This window comes from Microcaecilia unicolor, chromosome 14 (assembly GCF_901765095.1).
Source record: "Microcaecilia unicolor chromosome 14, aMicUni1.1, whole genome shotgun sequence".
In the NCBI taxonomy this organism is placed as follows: domain Eukaryota; kingdom Metazoa; phylum Chordata; class Amphibia; order Gymnophiona; family Siphonopidae; genus Microcaecilia; species Microcaecilia unicolor.
Window position 1 is genome coordinate 29,650,875 of NC_044044.1, and position 23,203 is coordinate 29,674,077.

The window sequence follows — 23,203 nt, forward strand, 5'->3', positions numbered from 1 at the left end:
AAGGTAAGTATTTCCATTATACTTGGAAAATGTCACCTTTATAATCAATATAGATTCCTTTACTCTGTTCTGATACAGATATTTTTTTTTCTTTCTCTTAAGGCGTCTTGTCTGAAATTGTCCTGAATCAACCGGCCTCTGAAGTTTTGAAGCCCTCGGAGACTCTCAGACTGACCTGTAAAATCACTGGTTATTCAGTGAGCAGTTATGCCTCGAGCTGGATCCGGCAGCCTCCTCGGAAAGGGCTAGAATGGATGGGAGTTATAGGGAGTCCTGGAGGCACAGCTTATTCCCAATCATTCCAAAGCCGGTTATCCATTACCAGAGACACAGGCAAAAACGAGATCTATTTGCAACTGAGCAGCACTGGCCCTGAGGACACGGCCACATATTACTGTGCAAGAGGCACAGTGTGAGAAAGGAAGGAGAGACCTGAACATAAATTGAAGCAATGTTTTAACAGAAGAATCTTTCCAGCCTGTTTCACGCCTCATAATTCTCCTTTATTTCACTGTGCAAACTCATCTCACCTTCACAAAATTCCATATTTGCTTTAAGCTGCCTAAATTTTGATAAAATTACACTGGAAACATTTCATCCATTTTAAAGATGTTTTAGTTGTTAAATATGCAGTACTCCCTTTCTTGACATCCTTAATCTTGGCTGTCAGAGCTCTTGTCATGAAGCTGTTAATCTATTTTATTTTGTAAAATAAAAGAATGTCTCTTATGAACAGCACGGCGTATCCTAATGCTTAGTGCAGAGACCTGGCAGCCGAGGGAACAGGGCTCAATTCCCACTGCAGCCACTTGTGACTGTGAGCAAGTCACTAAGGGTGTCGTTTACTAAGGCGCGCTCACGTTTTTAGTGCACACTAAAATTCTGGCCACACTAGACGTTAGAGACACCCTTAGGAATGCATTGGCGTCTCTAACATTTAGCACACCCATAAAATTTAGCATGCACTAAAAACATGAGTTTAGCTTGGTAAAAGACGCTCTTAACCTTCCATTGCCCCAGGTACAAAATAAGTACCTGTATATAATATGTAAACCACATTGATTGTAACCACAGAAAGGCAGGGTATCAAATCTCAACCCAAGCCTTACATAAGTACGGCCATACTGGGACAGACCAAACATCCATCAAGCCCAGCATTCTGTTTCCAACAGTTGCCAATCCAGGTCACAAATACCTGGCAAGATCCCAAAAAAGTACAAAACATTTTATACTGCTTTTCCCAGAAATAGTGGATTTTCTTCAAGTCCATTTAATAACGGTCTATGGACTTTTCCATTAGGAAGCCGTCCAAACCTTTTTAAACTCCGCTAAGCTAACCGCCTTTACCACATTCTCTGGCAACGAATTCCAGAGTTTAATTACACGTTGAGTGAAGAAACATTTTCTCCGATTCGTTTTAAATTTACTACATTGTAGCTTCGTCACATGCCCCCTAGTCCTAGTATTTTGGGAAAGCGTGAACAGATGCGTCACATCTACCCGTTCAACTCCACTCATTATTTTATAGACCTGTATCATATCTCCCCTCAGCCGCCTTTTCTCCAAGCCTTCCCCCTTCTCTCACTATATTTTACAACATCTGTCTTAAAGCAGCACCTGGTTAGGAACAAGGTCTAGTGGTCCTGGTTACAGTCTCCTGGCACAGAGCTGTGGAGGTTTGCGACTTTATTTTATCTCAAGCTAAAAGGCCAGCCTAAGTTTAAATGCATAGTTATCCGGGTAACACTATTGAAAGTTTGCATGCTATTATCTCTGATCATAAGAGCGGTAAAGCCCCCACGCTGTTCCAGCGCTATTTTTAGAGCGCTGTTTGGAACAGCGGGGCTTTCGATCATCTGCCCTTTAATGCATTTTAGCAAAAGGACCCCTTAGAAGCTCAGGAGAAGAGCTCAAATATTGGGTCCCTCGTTTTTTTCCCCAGGATATTATAGTTCATAAAGATAGGGATGGGCTGGAGTGTGAATCTTAAGGGGCTTCGATGTTAGCTCCAGAACTTAGTAAAAGAACAGTGCTGGGTAGTCTTCTACGGTCTGTGCACTGAGAATGGCAAGGACAAATCAAACTCGGGTATATACATATAAAGTATCTTGTTGGGCAGACTGGATGGACCGTTCAGGTCTTTATCTGCCGTCATTTACTATGTTACTCTTTGGGGTTCTGCATGGAATGTTGCTACTAATTGGGATTCCAGAATCTTGTAACTCTTTAGGATTCCAGAATCTTCAGAACTTTTGGTACAAGAACAATGCTGGGCAGACTTCTACAGTCTGTGCCCTGAGAATGGCAAGGACAAATCAAACTCGGGTATAAAGTATCACATCCCATGTAAAATGAGTTTATCTTGTTGGGCAGACTGGATGGACAGTGCAGGTCTTTATCTGCCATCATTTACTATGTTACTCTTTGGGGTTCTGCATGGAATGTTGCTACTAATTGGGATTCCAGAATCTTGTAACTCTTTAGGATTCCAGAATCTTCAGAACTTTTGGTACAAGAACAATGCTGGGCAGACTTCTACGGTCTACGCCCTGATCATGACGGAATAGGTAGGCACGGGGGCTTGAGTGTAAATTTTAAGGGACTTCATCGTTAGCATTAGAACTTAGTACAAGAAGAGTGCTGGGTAGACTTCTACGGTCTGTGCCTTGAGAATGACAAGGACAAATCAAACTCGGGTATAAAGTATCACATCCCATGTAAAATGAGTTTATCTTGTTGGGCAGACTGGATGGACAGTGCAGGTCTTTATCTGCCGTCATTTACTATGTTACTATGTTATTGACTGCAATTTAATGCACAGAGAAGAGCAAGCTCACCCTCTTTGGATGCAACATATTAAAAATATTTAAGGGAATGATATACATTTAGCTGTCTTGGCAATAAACAATTTTTTTTTCTCAGTTGTCACCCTTGGAACATGTGGAAGAAATCATTTTCCGACACATCCTGAATGGGATGGGAGGGCAGGGAAGAGGAAAAATTGCTGGACATAGAGGGCAGGGCAGGGGAGAGAGAGAGAAAAAAAAAAAAAGTTTACGTGACAGCCTTCATTGTCGAGCAAACGAGCATGGTTCCACTAGTCTTTTAATGTTTAGCAACTGTACAGGAAAATGTTGGGCAGGTCCGCCAACAGTTCCCACACCAGCTTTGCAGTTGTATCCTGTTAATTTCTACTTCAAATAAGGTAACAGTGATTGACGTTTGATTAATTTAATTAAGAAAAATCTTGATTCCAAACAACTCTACCTTTAAAGAGCTGAGATCAGATTTTTGCCAACAATTTGAGTGAGACTAACATTTCAGTTATTTGCAAATAGCTTTGGTTTTCACTCAAGATATTCCAGTGGTTGTTAAAGTTATTGACTGTAGCCTGGTCTCCTGTCTGTAGGTCCCAGCTGGATCTGCATCATAAGGAAACCCAATAACTCAGGGCAGTTATCATTTGCTCCAGAGAGTCCCCCGGGCGCTCAATCCCCGCTTTTGATCTCATGTCATTTGCATTTTCATATGCAAATTCATCCTTTCAGATTCTCCGTTAAATATTGACTTTTCCTCTGTTGTTTATTCTGTCAGATCTCAAGTTACTGTAGATTCTTCATCTTTATGTTCATTCGTAGATTTATAACATGAATCTGGTCTTTATTCTCACATTTCTACTGTATGTTGTACAAGGTAAGTATTTCCATTATACTTTGAAAATGGCACCTTTATAATCAATATAGATTCCTTTACTCTGTTCTGATACAGATAATTTTTTTTCTCTCTCTTAAGGCGTCTTGTCTGAAATTGTCCTGCATCAACCTGCCTCTGAAGTTTTGAAGCCCTTGGAAACTCTCAGACTGACCTGTAAAATCACTGGTTATTCAGTGAGCAGTTATGCCTCGAGCTGGATCCGGCAGCCTCCTCAGAAAGGGCTGGAATGGATGGGAGTTATATGGAGTGGTGGAAGCACAGCTTATTCCCAATCATTCCAAAGCCGGTTATCCATTACCAGAGACACAGGCAAAAATGAGATCTATTTGCAACTGAGCAGCACCAGCCCTGAGGACACGGCCACATATTACTGTGCAAGAGACACAGTGTGAGAAAGGAAGGAGAGACCTGAACATAAACTGAAGCAATGTTTTAACAGAAGAATCTTTCCAGCCTGTTTCACGCCTCATAATTCTCCTTTCATTTCACTGTCCAAACTCATCTCACCTACACAAAATTCCATATCTGCTTTAAGCTGCCTATGTTTTGATAAAATTACACTGGAAACATTATAAGTTACTAATTTCATCTGAAATTACACTGGAAATATTACTTCTTTTCTCTGAAATTGCATGAGAACTCCATAAAACAGTCTTACTGTGGAAATGACAGCTTCGTAGGAGGTAATCAGGGTAGGAGTGGGGCTTTAGATGGTACTTGGGTTGGAGGGAAAAGTTTGGCTAAGTGTAGGGTCTGCTGGATAATGGGACTGTTAAGCTTTGTTGCTGGTTATCTGAACTGTTATGATTATATTTTGAAAAATGTAATTTTACAATTCAAATAAAAAAAAAACATATAAGTAGATAAGTAATGCCACACTGGGAAAAGACCAAACGTCCATCGAGCCCAGCATCCTGTCCACGACAGCTGCCAATCCAGGCCAAGCGCACCTGGCAAGCTTCCCAAACGTACAAACATTCTATACATGTTATTCCTGGAATTGTGGATTTTTCCCAAGTCCATTTAGTAGTGGTTTATGGACTTGTCCTTTAGGAAACCGTCTAACCCCTTTTTAAACTCTGCTAAGCTAACCGCCTTCACCACGTTCTGCAGCAACTAATTCCAGGGTTTAATTATGCGTTGGGTGAAGAAAACTTTTCTCCGATTTGTTTTAAATTTACTACACTGTAGTTTCATCGCATGCCCCCTAGTCCTAGTATTTTTGGAAAGTGTGAACAGACGCTTCACATCCACCTGTTCCACTCCACTCATTATTTTATATACCTCTATCATGTCTCCCCTCAGCCGTCTCTTCTCCAAGCTGAAAAGCCCTAGCCTCCTTAGTCTTTCTTCATATGGAAGTTGTCCCATCCCCGCTATCATTTTAGTCGCCCTTTGCTGCACCTTTTCCAATTCTACTATATCTTTCTTGAGATGCGGCGACCAGAATTGAACACAATACACAAGGTGCCATGGAGCGATACAGCGGCATTATAACATCCTCACACCTGTTTTCCATACCTTTCCTAATAATACCCAACATTCTGTTCGCTTTCCTAGCCGCACAGATTAAGGATCCTGTAGGAACTCAGTGGCAGGGTTTTGTACTGACCTACAGAGGATCCAGGATTGTTTTTTTTATGGTCTTTCCTTCCACTGCCTGTGCGGGTGGAGTCTGGCCTAGAATGTACAGACTCAGGGGCCCTTTTACTAAGCTGTGTAGTTGAGTAGGCGCATACGCGTGTCCTACGTGCATCAATTTTGAACCACTGCCCGGCTGCCACGTGGCCCAGGCAGTAATTTCATGTTGTATGCACGTCCGCAACACATGCCGGAAAATAAAAAATATTTTACGGCACGTGGCGCTAAACAGGCGGTAATCGGCATTGTACGTGCACCGATGATTACCGCCCAGTTAGCGTGTGAGACCTTACTGCTAAGCCAATTGGTGGTGGCAGTAAGGTCTCAGGCCCAAAATGGACACGAGACAGTTTTCATTTTGCCTCACGTCCATTTTCGGCCAAAAATAAAAAGGCCTTTTTTGCAGGCGCGCTGAAAAATGGACCTGCGCGCATCCAATACACATGTCTAAACCAGCGCAGGCCATTTTTTTTCAGTGCACCTTAGTAAAAGGACCCCACAGGGAGAGAGGAAGACCCACACATGCAATGCTGACACCTAGTGGCCAGATTTGGATCCCATGATTGCTCCATTGAATAGATAGCAGCCTATAACTGTGGCTGAAATGACTGGGTTATGTGTGTTGGAATGTGATTGAAAATAGAGATTTGGTAGGGGTTATAAAACATGGGGTAATCAATCATCTAATCATCTAAAAAAAATCCACTGAAGAAACTAAAATCATAGGAGACCTTAACCAAACAGAAATAAATACAACATAGACTCCATTTAACGCAGATGTTGGGGTCCAAGATATTCGACCGTATTATAAGTGAATCCGTGTTGTATGGGGGCCCAAAGAATGATAAGTAATAGCAAATAGAAAAAGGGGTCCACTCCTTGACCGCATTGTAAGAGATTGAGCCATGTTATATAGGGTCTGCAGTGTACCACAGCTGTAATATAGTGTCACATGTATCAGGTGTCTCAACCCGCATCCAACCCTGCTTTTCAACTTAGGTCATTTGAATTTTCATATGCAAATTCATCCTTTCAGATTCTCCGTTAAATATTGACTTTTCCTCTGTTGTTTATTCTGTCAGATCTCAAGTTACTGTAGATTCTTCATCTTTATGTTCATTCGTAGATTTATAACATGAATCTGGTCTTTATTCTCACATTTCTACTGTATGTTGTACAAGGTAAGTATTTCCATTATACTTGGAAAATGTCACCTTTATAATCAATATAGATTCCTTTACTCTGTTCTGATACAGATATTTTTTTTTTCTTTCTCTTAAGGCGTCTTGTCTGAAATTGTCCTGAATCAACCTGCCTCTGAAGTTTTGAAGCCCTCGGAGACTCTCAGACTGACCTGTAAAATCACTGGTTATTCAGTGAGCAGTTATGGCTCGAGCTGGATCCGGCAGCCTCCTCGGAAAGGGCTGGAATGGATGGGAATTATATGGGGTGGTGGAAGCACAGCTTATTCCCAATCATTCCAAAGCCGGTTATCCATTACCAGAGACACAGGCAAAAATGAGATCTATTTGCAACTGAGCAGCACCAGCCCTGAGGACACGGCCACATATTACTGTGCAAGACACACAGTGTGAGAAAGGAAGGAGAGACCTGAACATAAACTGAAGCCAAAAATCCACCGCGGAGAACCATGTCCTCTTTTCAGTTTCTAACTTGGCTTTGGAACAATCACAGAACTGATTATCTGCTTTAAGTCTGACTACATTTTACGAAGATTGTGCTTGCCTTTGCTTCAGGTTTCTTAGCTTGCTTTGTTTGTTTTAAAGAGTCTTTGTTTCCTTTCTTGAATTTTATTTTGTTGCTACATTTTCTAGGGGATACATTGTTGCCTTTTTCATACCAAGTTGTGCAGAGCTAATTACAGTTGCATAAAATATACCTGAAGAACAGAGATAAATACAAAGCATGACCTCGGTTTTACAAAACAGGATGAGAATTAGCAGTGAAAGAAAGAACGTGTGAATTTTGAGAATGTATTTGTTCATTGCTGATTATAGGTCTCATTTATCAGATGAATGTAAATAAGCTCTGCTGAGTCAGACTGAAGTCTATCAAGCCCTTCAGCCTGCATCAGACAATAAACCAGTCTGGGTCAAAAATACCAGGCAAATCCCAAAATGTAGGTCCAGTGGCGTTCCTAGGTTGGCTGCCACCCGGGGTGGATCGCCGATCCCCCCCCCCCCCGGGAGCATTTTTACCTGCTGGGGGGGAGTGCCGCGCACCTGTTGGCTCCGCTCGCTCCCTGCTCCCTCTGTCCCGGAACAGGAAGTAACCTGTTCCGGGGCAGAGGGAGCAGGGAACGAGCGGAGCCGACAGGCGCTCGGCACCCCCCCCCCCCAGAAGCGTGCACCCGGGGCGGACTGCCCCCCCCCCTTGGTACGCCACTGTGTAGATCAGATTTCAAACTCCTTCCAAAAGAGTAGTGATGGCTTTCCCCAAGTCTTGTATGGATTTTCCTCCAAGAACGTGTTCAATCCTATGTTGGTCGCCTTGATCTCATTCTCCAGCAGCAGATTCCACGGTGAGAGTCTGATATGTACGGACGGGGAGAGGGATCGTGGGGTGATAGTATCTGAGGATCTGAAGGCGACGAAACAGGGTGACAAGGCGGTGGCCGTAGCTAGAAGGTTGTTAGGCTGTATAGAGAGAGGTGTGACCAGCAGAAGAAAGGGGGTGTTGATGCCCCTGTATAAGTCGTTGGTGAGGCCCCACCTGGAGTATTGTGTTCAGTTTTGGAGGCCATATCTTGCGAAGGATGTAAAAAGAATTGAAGCGGTGCAAAGAAAAGCTACGAGAATGGTATGGGATTTGCATTACAAGACGTCTGAGGAGAGACTTGCTGACCTGAACATGTATACCCTGGAGGAAAGGAGAAACAGGGGTGATAGGATACAGACGTTCAAATATTTGAAAGGTATTAATCTGCAAACGAACCTTTTCCGGAGATGGGAAGGCAGTAGAACGAGAGGACATGAAATGAGATTGAAGGGGGGCAGACTCAGGAAAGATGTCAGGAAGTATTTTTTCACGGAGAGAGTAGTGGATGCTTGGAATGCCCTCCCGCGGGAGGTGGTGGAAATGAAAACGGTACCAGAATTCAAACATGTGTGGGATAAATATAAAGGAATCCTGTTCAGAAGGAAGGGATCCTCAGAACCTTAGCGGAGATTGGGTGGCAGAGACGGTGGGGGGTGGGGCTAGTGCTGGGCAGACTTCTACAGTCTGTGCCCTGAAAATGGCAGATACAAATCAAGGTCAGGTATACACATAAAGTAGCACATATGAGTTTATCTTGTTGGGCAGACTGGATGGACCGTGCAGGTCTTTCTCTGCCGTCATCTACTATGTTACTCATCTTACTATGTTTATGTTGATTTTCAATTTGCAGAACAAATGACAGTTGTAAGTGATCAAGCCCAGGACATATGTGTGCAAATTTCTGTGTACACAACTATTGTGAACATCAGTGCCCTGGTTTCCATTATACAATGGGTTCCGCATAGGCATCTTCCAGTTGGTTTCATGGAGTTTCCTCTTGCTTTACGGCTGTTTGAAAGGGTGAACAACCATTCCTTCATGGTTTCATAAATTTTTATCATATCCCTTCTCAGACGTCTTTTTTCCAAGCTTTAAAGCCCTTACCTGCAGGACCGGTGTTAAGGGGGAAGCAAACAAGTTGATTTTGAGTTACCGCCCGGCTACCGTTTGGTCTGGGCGGTAATTTCATTTTCTACACGCAACCCCTGTGCGCCCCGGAAAATTTCTGGTGCCTGGCGCTAACCGGGCAGTAATCAGCATTGTACGTACGCTGACGATTACCATCCAGTGAACATGTGAGACTTTACCGCTACGTCAATGGGTGGCGGTAAGGTCTCAGGCCCAAAATGGATGCACACCAATTTTGAATGTTGCTGCAAAAAAAAAAAAAAAGGCTTCTTTTTTGCAGGTGAGCTGAAAAATGGACCTGCGTGTGCCCAATCTACACATCTACACCAGCGCAGGCAAACGCTATGCACTATGTGCCGACTGCACTGTGCAATCCACACCCACTCTCTGTTCATCCTCTGCCTGGTCCCTGCCTCTGCCCCATCTCTCTACCAGTTAGCATGTGTTAAAGTTCCAGTAGCTGCTTAGAGCATCTTATTAAATTTCAGAATTAAATGTCAATTGATTATCAAGATATACACCTAAGATGCAGATCATGTGCAAACATTAACAGGGTTTTCCTGAATCGTTAAGCCTGAAGATTAAACATGGACTGGAAATCCTAGTTCAATTTTATTTCAACTGAGCTTCAAGTTGTGGATACAAAGTGCTATTTCTTTGGACACAACTTTACTTGTTATGTTTTCCTTGCTTGTGCGTCTGGAAGTATATTTTTGGGTGTTTAGCGTCTAACTGGAAAATTTTACGCACGCACCAAAGTAATACCGAGTCCCTGATTTCTCTTCTAATTTTTTTTCCAGTTTCTTTTCTCCAGCAGGTTGGGATCCGGTTTCAATTTTGGAATCTTCCATCTGAAGGATTGTTTTTGCATTGATGATCTGTGTTACCCTTTTTGCTAGGATGATTTCTGACCTGCATGCATTCTGTGATTTTATGCAAGAGAAATTCTTCAAAATTATTTCAAAAGTCAGTAGACGTACATTTTTAAAAGTCTTGGTAAGTTTGTACAATAGACATTTTAAGAAGTGGTTTTAAAAACCTCTGGTTCTCTCTCTGCTTTAAGTATACACTGCCCTGGACTTTTAAGAATCTTATGCAAATGGTTTCTCTATATTTGCTTATAAATATTAAACGCATATCTGTGTGAGGCTGAGACAATCACAATAGCCTCCCCCAACTGTTTAAGGTCTGTTTGTGAAGAAAGGAAATATGATGTATTTGTTGCCGGTTCTCCTTCTTCCGTTCCTGTCATCCTGTAAGTATATTCTGTAGACAGCAGACAGAATTCTTCAGACATTAAAATGACGTCTGGTGTGGATCAGGTACTTATTCGCCGATTTTCCTATTTTAAATCAGTTGTCATCTGCCAGATTACCCTAAAAGAGTTCGCTCCTGAGCTTGTGAAGCCCTCGGATACCCTGAAACTGACCTGTAAAGTCAGCGGAGCCTCCATCACCGACAGCACCAACATGTACGCAATTGACTGGGTTCGGCAGGCGTCAGGTTCGGGACTGGAGTGGCTGGTGCACATGTGGCACGACAACAACAAAGCTTATTCCCCTTCTCTTAAAAGTCGATTAACCGCCTCCAGAGACACAGCCAAAAATGAGGTTTATTTGCAAATGACGGGCATGAAAGCAGAAGACACAGCCAAGTATTACTGTGTGAGATACACACAGTGTCAGAAAGGAATCAGTGACCCAAACTAAAACTGCAAGAGGTTGATTTCCCCCCTGCAACAGTCAAACCAGCACAGGGAAACATTTTTTCTAGCCATTATCATTCTAAAGCAGTAACCCCTCATAATAATAATAATAATAATAAAACTTTATTTATAACTCACTATATCTATAGAAGTCTAAGCAAGGAACAAGCCACATACAAAACATAATACAACATAACAATAAAAATTATTTCTTTGCTCAACAAACTATAAAAAGCAACGGAATTCGGCTTTTTTCTATTTGTCTCCCTCTCTTTGGAATGGCCTTCCAAAAGAGATCAGACTTGAGAAATCTTACTTTCATTTTCGGAAACTTTTGAAAACCTTCTACTTTATCAATTATGTAGAACAGAATTTAGAATAATGGAAGAAAGGTCATAAATGGTTATCTGTAATATATATTAAATCAAAACTGTATTGTTTGTCTGTGTAGATTATATTATGTATTTAATTTTGTATTTGCGGTGTTCTCCTGTATACTAATCATGAGTCATACTGTTTTTCATCTTATGTAGCTAGTTTGTGGGTTTGCAGTGCTTTCCTGTAATGATTGGAGTTCTAATGTTTGTCCAATTTGTACTTATTGTATTGCTTCTTTTTATAAATTGTAAACCGTTCTGTCTTGCAGTAGCGATAAGATACGGTATATAAATTGACGTAAATAAATAAATGAATATTTAAAATAATAAGTTTTGTAAAATATGGAAAGTGTAATTTATGTGTAACAAAATAGGGGGTCCTTTTTACAATGGCAGGCTGAAAAATGGCTTACGGTAGTGTAGGTGTGGGTTTTGGGTGCACGTCAATCCATTTTTTGGCACGCCTGTAAAAAAAAAAAAAAGCCTTTTTTTTATTTTTGCCAAAAATCGACATGCAGCAAAATGAAAATTGCTGCGCATCCATTTTGGCTCTGAGACCTTAACCACCAGCCATTGACCTACTGGTAAAGACTCGTGCAGTAACCGGCCCGTAATAACCTACGCACATCAGGGGTGTAGCCAGACAACAGATTTTTGGGGGGGCCTATGCAAGAAGTGAGTGGGCACCAAGTGTTCTCTCCCCCTCCCCTCAACCACCACCCACAAAATATCTCAGCTGGCGAGAAAACGCTTCTTTCCAACTTGGCAGTCTGCAGCAAGCATGCACTGAAAACCGAGCATGCGCAGGTGCCATTATTGTGGAGAGTAGCATTTTCGTTACCATCAGGGGGAAGTCTTCAGCTGGCAGAGCTTGGGATCCCCACCAGCTACCACTAAATGTGTGCTACTGTTGGGTGGGCCTCAGCCCTAAGTGGGTGGGCCTTGGCCCACCCAGGCCTACCTGTGGCTATGCCACTTGACGTGTGTCCGATACACGCATCTGAAAATAAAAAATATTTTTCAGATGCGCATATTGGACGCATGCCAAAAATAAAAATTACCGCAAAAGCCACATGGTAGCTGTGTGATAACTCCATTTTGGCGCATGTTGGGTGAGTGTAGACGCTTACACGGCTTAGTAAAAGGTCCCCTAGGTTAAGTTGAAGGGAAAATGTCATATTTTACCAAAATACTAAGGGGCCATTTTGCTAATATGCATAAATTAGCATGCACGGTTGAAACCTTCTGCTCAGTGTACTGCTGCAGCTATGAAAGCAAATAGAATGTTAGGTATTATTAGGAAAGTAATGGAAAACAAAAATGAGGATGTTATAATGCTTTTGTATCGCTCCATGGTGCGACCGCACCTCGAATATTGTGTTCAATTCTGGTCGCCGCATCTCAAAAAACATATAGTGGAATTAGAAAAGGTGCAGAGAAGGGTGACGAAAATGATAAAGGGGATGGGACGACTTCCCTATGAGGAAAGGCTAAAGCGGCTAGGGCTCTTCAGCTTGGAGAAAAGGCGGCTGAGGGGAGATATGATAGAGGTCTATAAAATAATGAGTGGAGTTGAACGGGTAGATGTGAAGTGTCTGTTCACGCTTTCCAAAAATACTAGGACTAGGGGGCATGCAATGAAGCTATAATGTAGTAAATTTAAAACAAAATTGGAGAAAATTTTTCTTCACTCAACGTGTAATTAAACTCTGGAATTCGTTGCCAGAGAATGTGGTAAAGGCGGTTAGCTTAGCGGAGTTTAAAAAAAGGTTTGGACAGCTTCCTAAAGGAAAAGTCGATAGACCGTTATTAAATGGACTTGGGGAAAATCCACTATTTCTCAGATAAGTAGTATAAAATACCATTATACTAGCACAGTAACAATCACCGTGATCATTACATAAGTGTTGCCATACTGGGACAGACCAAAGGTCCATCAAGCCCAGCATCCTGTTCCCAGCAGTGGCCAATCCAGGTCACAAATACCCGGCAAGATCCCAAAAAGTACAACACATTTTATGCTGCTTATCCCAGAAGCCGTCCAAACCTTTTTTTTAAACCCCGCTAAGCTAACTGCCTTTACCACATTCTCCGGCAACAAATTCCAGAGTTTAATTACATGTTGAGTGAAGAAATATTTTCTCTATTTTTAAATTTACTACTTTTTAGCTTCATTGCATGCCCCCTAGTCCTCGTATTTTTTGCAAAGAGTAAACAGATGCTTCACGTCTACCCGTTCCAGTCCACTCATTATTTTATAGACCTCTATCATATCTTCCCTCAGCCACCTTTTCTCCAAGCTGAAGAGCCTTAGCCGCTTCAGCCTTTCCTCATAGGGAAGTCGTCCCATCCCCTTTATCATTTTCGTCCCCCTTCTCTGCACCATTTAACAAAGCAGGTTCTCTCTGTGGTTTAAGTATCCTCTGCCCACAGTGTGCGTGAAATGCAAATTGTGTCTCTTTGATATTACCTCATAAATACTCGAGGGATGTCTGTCTACTGGTGCGAGGGGGAGGCGAACACATCAAATTCATTCAACTATTCACGAGCTGTTTGTGAGGAAAGGAAAGAAACATGATGCGCTCATTGTCTCTGCTCATTCTTCAGTTCCTAACGTCCTGTAAGTGTGTTCTGAAGACAGCAGACAATGTTTCCGTTAATAAAATGATGATTAATGTGGATTAGGGTACTTATTCACTGATTTTTCCTATTTTGGCAGCTGTCATCTGCCAAATTACTCTAGAAGAGTTTGGTCCTGGAGTTGTGAAGCCTTTGGATACCCTGAAACTGACCTGTAAAGTCAGCGGAGCCTCCATCACAGACAGCACCAACATGTTTGCGGTCGACTGGATTCGGCAACCTTCAGGTTCGGGACTGCAATGGATTGCACGTATAGTATATCAGAATAGCAAATATTACACCTCTTCTCTTCAAAGTCAATTAACCGTCTCCAGAGACACAGTCAAAAATGAGGTCTATTTGGAAATGACGGCCATGAAATCAGAAGACTCAGCCACGTATTACTGTGCCAGAGACGCACAGTGTGAGGAGGGAATCGGTGACCCAAACAAAATCTGCAAGAGGTTGATTTTCCCCTGGGACATTCAAACCAGCAGAAGGAAACATTTTTCTTGCATGGGGAGGCGTATTTTTGATATGACTTTTAAGTCAGACTGTGGGCGTTTCGTACTGAATGACTCAAATCTGAATAGTCACAGAAGAGAGGGTAAAAACAGCATACAAGCATAAACAGAAACAGAAAAAAAAAAAGCAACACTGGGCCTTCAGGATAGAGATAACGGTCGTCCTTTAATTTGAACAAGGTTTTGCACTTTGTACGTTTTTGTATTTTGGCCATTTTAGAAAAAACTACACAATTGCAAGACATACAGAATCAAGCCATTGGGATGTAGGAGGGGGTCGGCATTCTTACTAGGAGAGTAATGGGGCACCACAGGGGGGCACTGCTGCTCTTCATATAAATGCTCCCAGGTACACATCTCACCATTGCTCCCTTATCTTGTCCCCTGAGCCCTCCAAAACCCACTATCCCCAACTATACAACACTACAATAGCCCTTGTGGGTGAAGGGGCACCTACATGTGGGTGCAGTAGGGTATCAGTGAGTTTTGGGGGGTCACAGTTTCCTTCACAAGTGTAACAGGTAGAGGGAGACAGGGTCCTGAGTCCCCCACTCCAGGGACCAGCCTACTGCTCTAACAGACCTGGTTATAACATCTGAAGCTGTCACACAGGCTGGTGAAAAATATTTTTTCACATTTTGGGGGGGGGGGCAGAGGGAGCCAGTGGAGCAGACAGGCGCACGGCTGCTCTCTGCACCCTCCAGCAGCCAAGAATACACCTCGGGGGGGCTTGATGCGCCGGGGAGGGGGTGTCATTGCACTGGTGAGGGTCATGCTGCACCGTGGGGGGACGGATGCCGCTGCACCCGGGGGGGAAGGGGGTGTCATTGCGCCGGTGGGGGTTTGATGTGCCGGGGAGGGGTGTCATTGCGCCGGGGGGGGTGTGTCATGCTGCATCCTGGGGGGACAGACACCGCTGCGCACCCCACCTCGGGTGGCAGCTGACCTAGGATCACCACTGCCAAACAATTTGGGGCTTGTAACCTGGACTGGCCACTGTTGGAAGCAGGATACTGGGCTAGATGGAGCCTTTTCTGATCCAGTGGGGCAACTCTTGTGTTCTTAAGTAATCCATATGCAACCTAGCTAATACGAAGCCAGTATAATATCCACTTAGTCCATTACGTCATACGTTATCATAGAAGCTGAATGTATTTTGGAGCTCACACCTGCTTCAGAGAGCATAAGGCGAAAGCTGTGATTTAGCCACCCGATCTCCAATTATTTCCTTCCTTGTTCACTGTTGTAGTCACAACATATATTTGACACAAGTGATCTGTGCTTTTCTACCAGCCCCAGAAGCAAAGGCATCTCCTCCCTTTTAAAGACGGCTTCTCCTGTCTCTGAATTTCATGCAAATGAGTGCCCTGGCTTTCCTGTTTAAGTAGTAGATTCAGTTTCCCCCAACAGTCTGTTCAGGGAGAGCCAGTGAATTCTTTTAGTTCTGGTTCTGGGGATCAAATCATGAAATCTTTCCTTGCTTTTCTCTTCCTGACCCTCCTTTCACGTAAGCACTTTTCACAAGTGTGGGAAAACGGCTCTAAACTTTTGTATTCAGCTTAATGTAAGTTTCTTCTTCCATTTTTCTAGGTGTGTTCTCCCAAATTACCCTGGTGGAATCCGGTCCCGAAGTTGTAAAGCCCTCGGTCACTCTCAGACTGGCCTGTAAAGTTACTGGTTACAATATTGGCAGTGGTTACGACTGGTGCTGGATCCGGCAACCTCCCGGCAAAGCACTGGAATACTTGGCCCATATATATGGTCCTGATGGAAGCACGTACTACAACCCCACTCTCCGAAGCCGACTGACTATCTCCAAAGACAACTCCAAGAATGAATTTTATCTAGAAATGAGGGCGATGAATCCTGGAGACACGGCCACATATTACTGTGTGAGGGGCACAGTGTGAGGAAGGAAGGGAGAACTCGTACAGATACTGCGGCTCTGCATTTATAAATAGCTAAATATCTGGAGCTCCCTGCCTGAAAATATTTTCCAAAATGTATCACTGGTAACAAGGTGAAATGTGAATGAAACGCAGGCTGAGCACAACTTCTTCTGAAAAAGAAAAAAGGTCCCTGGAAAACCTCTGATTTTACAAAAGGTTTCCTCCGTTTCAAAAATCTAAACTATCTCTTCCAGAAAATGTACTCTACGCATCCAAACAGCGTTCCAAATTATTTTATTTCTTGCTAATTCTTTACTAAGGTTTACTTTTAGGTGCATAGATACATAAATGTGATTTCTTTATTTAGTAAAGTTTATCATATACTGTGTTTCTAGTCAACATTAAAGGCGGTATTTAAACTACATTTTTTTTGTTACATTTGTACCCTGCGCTTTCCCACTCATGGCAGGCTCAATGCGGCTTACATGGGGCAATGGAGAGTTAAGTGACTTGCCCAGAGTCACAAGGAGCTGCCTGTGCCAGGAATCGAACTCAGTTCCTCAGGACCAAAGTCCACCACCCTAACCACTAGGCCACTCCTCCACTGTTGCTACTGTTTGAGATTCAACATGGAATGTTGCTATTCCACTAGCAACATTCCATGTAGAAGTCGGCCCTTGCAGATCACCAATGTGGCCGCGCAGGCTTCTGCTTCTGTGAGTCTGACACGTACGTGCAGGACGTCAGACTCACAGAAACAGAAGCCTGCGCAGCCTTCTACATGGAATGTTGCTAGTGGAATAGCAACATTCCATGTAGAATCTCCAATAGTAGCAACATTCCATGTAGAATCTCCAATAGTATCTATTTTATTTTTGTTACATTTGTACCCTGCGCTTTCCCCACTCATGGCAGGCTCAATGCGGCTTACATGGGGCAATGGAGGGTTAAGTGACTTGCCCAGAGTCACAAGGAGCTGCCTGTGCCAGGAATCGAACTCAGTTCCTCAGGACCAAAGTCCACCACCCTAACCACTAGGCCACTCCTCCACTGTTGCTACTGTTTGAGATTCTACATGGAATGTTGCTATTCCACTAGCAACATTCCATGTAGAAGTCGGCCCTTGCAGATCACCAATGTGGCCGCGCAGGCTTCTGCTTCTGTGAGTCTGACACGTACGTGCAGGACGTCAGACTCACAGAAACAGAAGCCTGCGCAGCCTTCTACATGGAATGTTGCTAGTGGAATAGCAACATTCCATGTAGAATCTCAAAGAGTAGCAACATTCCATGTAGAATCTCCAATAGTATCTATTTTATTTTTGTTACATTTGTACCCTGCGCTTTCCCACTCGTGGCAGGCTCAATGTGGCTTACATGGGGCAATGGAGGGTTAAGTGACTTGCCCAGAGTCACAAGGAGCTGCCTGTGCCTGAAGTGGGACTCGAACTCAGTTCCTCAGTTCCCCAGGACCACCCTAACCACTAGGGCACACCTCCACTCCATGTAAATGTCTCTTGGGAGATCCAAGATGGCAGATTGAAGAGGCATCAGCTCAGACTCCCTGTACCTTTCTCCATATTTTAGCCGTCTCTTGATAGGGAAGCACAAAGGTGGGTGATGAAAGTCTGCCTCCTGTCCTCCCAGGGGGGGAGTCTCTGCAATCTGCTATTCCTCATTTCTTGGACCAAGCATGTTGGGCTTGCAGAAGTTGAGTGGAGGACTTAGTTCTGCTCCTGTCAATAGTTCCCACCTCCAGCGTCCCATCATATCCGGTGCTACAAAAATATTTTTTTCTGATTTTGCTTTAAAATGAAACAGCAATAAACACTCCCGAGTCTCAGAAAAAGAGGCGTTTGATTTCACGTTTCAGACAAAGCTATTGTAGTGTCATTGATTTGCAGGTCCCTCGAGTGATAAATCATAATCTTTATTTAAAAGAAACTGTATTTTAAAAACAAGGCGACTCCCGAGTCCATAGAAATTACGGCTCTGGATCACTTCTCCTTTATAAGAGACCTCTGCAACCTTCAGTCTCAGATGTAAATTAATTAGCCGTTTCCTCTTTAAATAGTCCTTGAACTAAATTTCCTTCACAGTTTCCTGTCCACAAGCCTAAGTTCAGAGTTCTTCATGTTTAGATTTCCCGGTTATAATATGAAACTGCTACTCGTATTTCTTTTCCTGCTGAGCAACTTTTCACGTAAGTATTCCAGGTTATTGTATAGAACTAAATTTGCACTGTTTGGGTTGACCTACTTTCTAAGTGGAGCTGTTCCTCCTTTTTTAAAGGTGTTTTTTCTCAGATCACACTGGAAGAGTCGGGTCCCGGAATTATGAAACCTGCAGAAACTCTCAGACTGAGCTGTAACGTCACTGGTTACGATATCGGAAGCGGCGCTACCTGGAATTGGATCCGGAAGCCTCCCGGGAAAGGGCTGGAGTGGCTGGGGCGTGTACACGATGCCGGTTCCCTCACAGAATACACCCCAACTTTCCGAAGGCGATTAAAAATCACCATGGACACATCTAAAAATGAATTCTATCTCCAAATGACCGGCATGGAAACAGAAGACACTGCCGTGTATTACTGTACGAGACACACGGTGTGAAAAAGGAAGTGAGAAACGCTACAAACGCTTTCAATCGTCTCTCTAAGGACACATTTAGACAAATTAAGTGAACGTCTGGCACCCCAGATCTTACAGTATATCGTCTGAGAGAAATATACGCAGGCAGTAACAACAGTCAGCATTTGCACACATGTTAAAAGTCCCAAAATCTACAAGCTAACAGAAAGGAACCAAGTTCCAAATGAGGGTATTTCTAGAGCGCATGTAATTCAGTGAATAAATTGTTTTTTTTTAACTCTCATCAGAAGTACAAGTGGCAGTTTGGCCAACTCACATTAAAACTGGAATCAGATCCAGAAGTTTTCAGTTTTCTACTGCCTTGTAGGGTCCAACGTCAACGACTTTATAACATCAGGTACCGCATACAGTTCAAGCGTCTCCTACTAACCTACAAATGCACTCAATCTGCAGCCCCTCAATACCTCTCTACCCTTATCTCCCCGTTACGCTCCTACCCGAAACCTCCGCTCACAGGACAAATCCCTCTTCTCAGTACCCTTCTCCACCATCACCAACTCCAGGCTCCGCCCTTTCTGCCTTGCCTCTCCCTATGCTTGGAACAAACTTCCTGAGCCCATACGCCAAGCCCCCTCCCTGCCCATCTTCAAATCCTTGCTCAAAGCCCATCTCTTCAATGTCGCCTTCGGCACCTAACCACTATACCTCTACTCAGGAAATTTAGACTGCCCCAATTTGATTGACTGCACATTTTGTCCATTAGATTGTAAGCTCCTTTCAGCAGGGACTGTCCTTCTTTGTTAAACTGTACAGCGCTGCGTAACCCTAGTAGCGCTTTAGAAATGTTAAGTAGTAGTAGTAGTAGTAATCTCATTGGCTGTCTGGCCTTCATCAGTAACGACTGTTCATCCTCTCTTACCGAGAATTGGATTACTGGTTTGTTGGAATAATGGCTAAATACGCATTATTCATACTTGTTCATCTCTTCCCCTTATATCGGTGAACTCTATTTCTAAAGATTTTGAGCTGTAAATGTTTAAAGTGGTGAATTTGATACGGTTTTTTTTTCCTGTCCCATTTGTCTACGTGTACTTGAAAGAATTGTTGGTGTGATGCAGTGGCGTAGCCAAGGGTGGGCTTGGGTGGGCCCAGACCCACCTACTTTGGGCTCAGGCCCACCCAGTAGCAACACACCTATGAAGTGTCTGGTAGGGATTCCCAAGTCCCACCAGCCGAATATTCCTGCCCTTCCTGCATACCAGCCTTCCCTTTGATGTATTCCCGCCTATGCGGAGACAGGAAGTTGCATCAGAGGGAAGGCTGTGAAGCCAACATGAGCAGTGTGTATTATTTGCTGCTTGCTGCCAGTGAAAATCTGCTATTTAAAAGGTATGGGGGGAGGGGGATGTTTGAGAGACCATATGGCATGCAGGCGAGAGAGGGAGAGACCAAATCACTTGTGGGACAGGGTGGAGTTCTTCCGCCCCCCCACCTTGGGCCCAGGCCCACCGAAAATTGGGTGTCTGGCTACGCCCCTGGTGTGATGAGAGGAGGGAATGAACAGGGCTAAATCCAATCTAAACCTCCAAGAGGATTTTCTTTAAATCCAGTTTTATCTATGGCAGTGAAACTCTCTGATGATGGACCTGGAAGAACACGGGCCTTCCCTCCCTTCACTAGAAAATGTAAATTAAAAAAAAAAAATCTACATCAGAATAAATGGCTCACTGGCAGAGGATCTGGACTTGGTTCCTGAGACTGGACTCTACTCCCTACACTGACCAGGACTTCCTACCGAGAAGGACGAGCATTATGAGGTAATTTCTTCGCACTACCTGCCCCACCCAAACACGAACACCCAGTTTCTATCCTGTACTTCCAGTTCCATTTCCAGTGCCTGGTGTCTTGTCTCTAATGAGTGTGTTTGGCCCCCCCTCCCACACAGTGGGAGGCAGTGGAGGAGTGGCCTAGTGGTTAGGGTGGTGGACTTTGGTCCTGAGGAACTGAGTTCGATTCCCGGCACAGGCAGCTCCTTGTGACTCTGGGCAAGTCACTTAACCCTCCATTGCCCACCGCATTGAGCCTGCCAAGAGTGGGAAAGCGCGGGGTACAAATGTAACAAAAATAAATAAAAAATAAATATGAGGTACATCATTTCTACTGCACAGAGGGATTGAGAATTGTGCACTGAGAAAGGAGGAGGGGAGGGTGGAACTTTTCTTTTAGGAAGCTAGCCAATTTTTTTTTAAACCCCGCTAAGCTAACTGCTGCCTGAGGGTCCCGAGACATTGTTCCAGCTGCCTACTTTGTGTGAGTGGGTTCCAGCAGTCTTGTGCCTATTTTGTGTGAGTGGGCTCCAGTATTAAGCTTTGCTATGTGTGTGGGGGGGTTTCAGTACAGTGTCTAGCTGCTTGAGTGAACGGGGTCCAGAACTAGCCTTGCTTCCTGCGTAACTGGGCCACTCCTAGCTCTCTGTGCTTCCATCTTTGCCTAGCTGCCAGCAGCCGTTTTCCTTTTCTGTTTAGGGGATTTCAGTCTTTCGTAAGCTTTCCACTAGGTACCCAAGGGTACAAAACTCAGAGACATAACACATATGTGTGAATGACCTCAAGTGATTACTCTTTACACATGAGTAACTCAGATCATGATTCACCTCAGTCTTCACAGGCCAAAGATCTTTACTTTTTATATATGAATATTTTTGCCTTTAAAATTTATCATAAGTACATAAGTCTTGCAATACTGGGAAAGACCAAAGGTCCATCGAGCCCAGCATCCTGTTTCCAACAGCGGCCAATCCAGGTCACAAATACCCGGCAAGATCCCAAATATGTACAAAACATTTTATACTGCTTATCCCAGAAATAGTGGATTTTCCCCAAGTCCATTTAATAACGGTCTATGGACTTTTCCTTTAGGAAGCCGCCCAAACCTTTTTTAAACTCCGCTAAGCTAACCACCTTTACCACATTCTCTGGCAACAAATTCCAGAGTTTAATTACACGTTGAGTGAAGAAACATTTTCTCCGATTCATTTTAAATTTACTACATTGTAGCTTCATCGTGTGCCCCCTAGTCCTAGTATTTTTGGAAAGCGTAAACAGACGCCTTCACATCTACCCGTTCAACTCCACATTATTTTATAGACCTGTATCACATTTAGTGACTTCTTTTCATATTTAAACGCATAAATTCACTAACAACTGAAAGGCACACACTTATCTTTGCTGAAGTAAGTCATTCCCACAGCCTAAATGTTGGCGCCTTCTTTACAGATTTAACCCCTCCCCCCCCAAAAAAAAATGTGCACTAGAAATTTAAAATCAATATGAAAATACATTACTACAGACTACTTGGATTTCTTAAGCATTTCATCTACCTTTTATATAAATTTCAGGTATTCATCTAGAAAATATCGATTGCTAAATTGATTTGTGGGGGTAGAAGGGGTCACGAGGGATTTAATCATATGACTATGCAGTCTTTGCTCCGCTCTTTTTTATACACTCCCCTGTCCTTTTCCAGTCACCCATGCAAATGCCAGCGTTCATTTCTGGGTTTTATAACAGCTTTGATTTCTCTTCTCTGCAGTCTGTTCAGAAACGGAATCCAACTGTCCCTTCTTCTTGACATTTTCGCGATTAAACTATGAAATCCCTCTTCGGTTTTCTGGTTCTATTAAACCTCTTTTCATGTAGGTATTGGCTGAACATTCTGGAAAAAGCTTTCTATTTTCATGCCTTCGCACAGATGATGTTTTCATTTACTTTTTCCTTTGCTTCCTCTTAATAGGTGTTTTTTGTAAAATGACCCTGGAGGAGTCTGGTCCTGCCCTTTTGAAACCCTCGGATACCCTCAGACTGACTTGTAAAGTCACTGGTTATTCTGTCAGTGACAGTGCCTTTTGGTACTGGGTTCGGCAGCTTCCAGGGAAACCACCCGCATGGATCGGAGAAGTATCCAACGCTGGGAGAACAATATATCACCCATCTTTCCAAAGCCGAATAACAATCACCAAAGACGATTCCAAAAATGAATTTTATTTATCCATGAGCAACATGAAAGAAGACGATACAGGCACTTATTACTGTTCATTAGCTCACCACCGTGTGAGATCCTCGTACACATACTACAGCCTTATCTTTAAGTCACAGCTTTTTCCAAAGCTGCCCTGCTGACAACACAGGTTAGTTCAGTTGTTCATATGATTCAAGTTTACGTCAACTTCGTAACGTCCATTCTCTACTTCTTGAAGATCACTTCTGAATGTTGGTTCAATCATTCACTGTTTCATATCTGAATTATTGCAATTCTTTATATTCTAGTACATCTGTTATTTCTTTATTTTAAAAATGTATATACCGCCTGCAACCTAAGTGGTTTCCAAACCAACATACATAAAGTAGGTGAACGACAAAACTGGAAACCCTTCTGAAGATCCTCCTACAAATACAACA

The 23,203-nt window shown here is 43.3% G+C and overlaps 1 protein-coding gene and 5 gene segments (V, D, J or C); all 6 read left to right on the plus strand.

Annotated features, from left to right (window-relative positions):
* The window catches only part of LOC115457532 (immunoglobulin gamma-1 heavy chain-like), a 428,753-nt gene that overhangs the window by 186,518 nt on the left and 219,032 nt on the right, over window positions 1-23,203 (plus strand). The gene's annotated exons all lie outside the window — the stretch shown is intronic.
* Window positions 1-23,203, plus strand: part of LOC115457535 — a 274,317-nt gene that overhangs the window by 67,221 nt on the left and 183,893 nt on the right.
* Window positions 1-23,203, plus strand: part of LOC115457538 — a 440,220-nt gene that overhangs the window by 21,893 nt on the left and 395,124 nt on the right.
* Window positions 1-23,203, plus strand: part of LOC115457534 — a 344,279-nt gene that overhangs the window by 17,548 nt on the left and 303,528 nt on the right.
* LOC115457536 overlaps window positions 1-23,203 on the plus strand; it is a 357,793-nt gene that overhangs the window by 10,118 nt on the left and 324,472 nt on the right.
* The window catches only part of LOC115457537, a 367,844-nt gene continuing 358,280 nt past the window's right edge, over window positions 13,640-23,203 (plus strand). The window contains 3 exon segments of the C gene segment in view: window positions 13,640-13,744; window positions 13,844-14,158; window positions 19,958-19,963. Coding sequence covers window positions 13,699-13,744; window positions 13,844-14,158; window positions 19,958-19,963 — 367 coding nt within the window.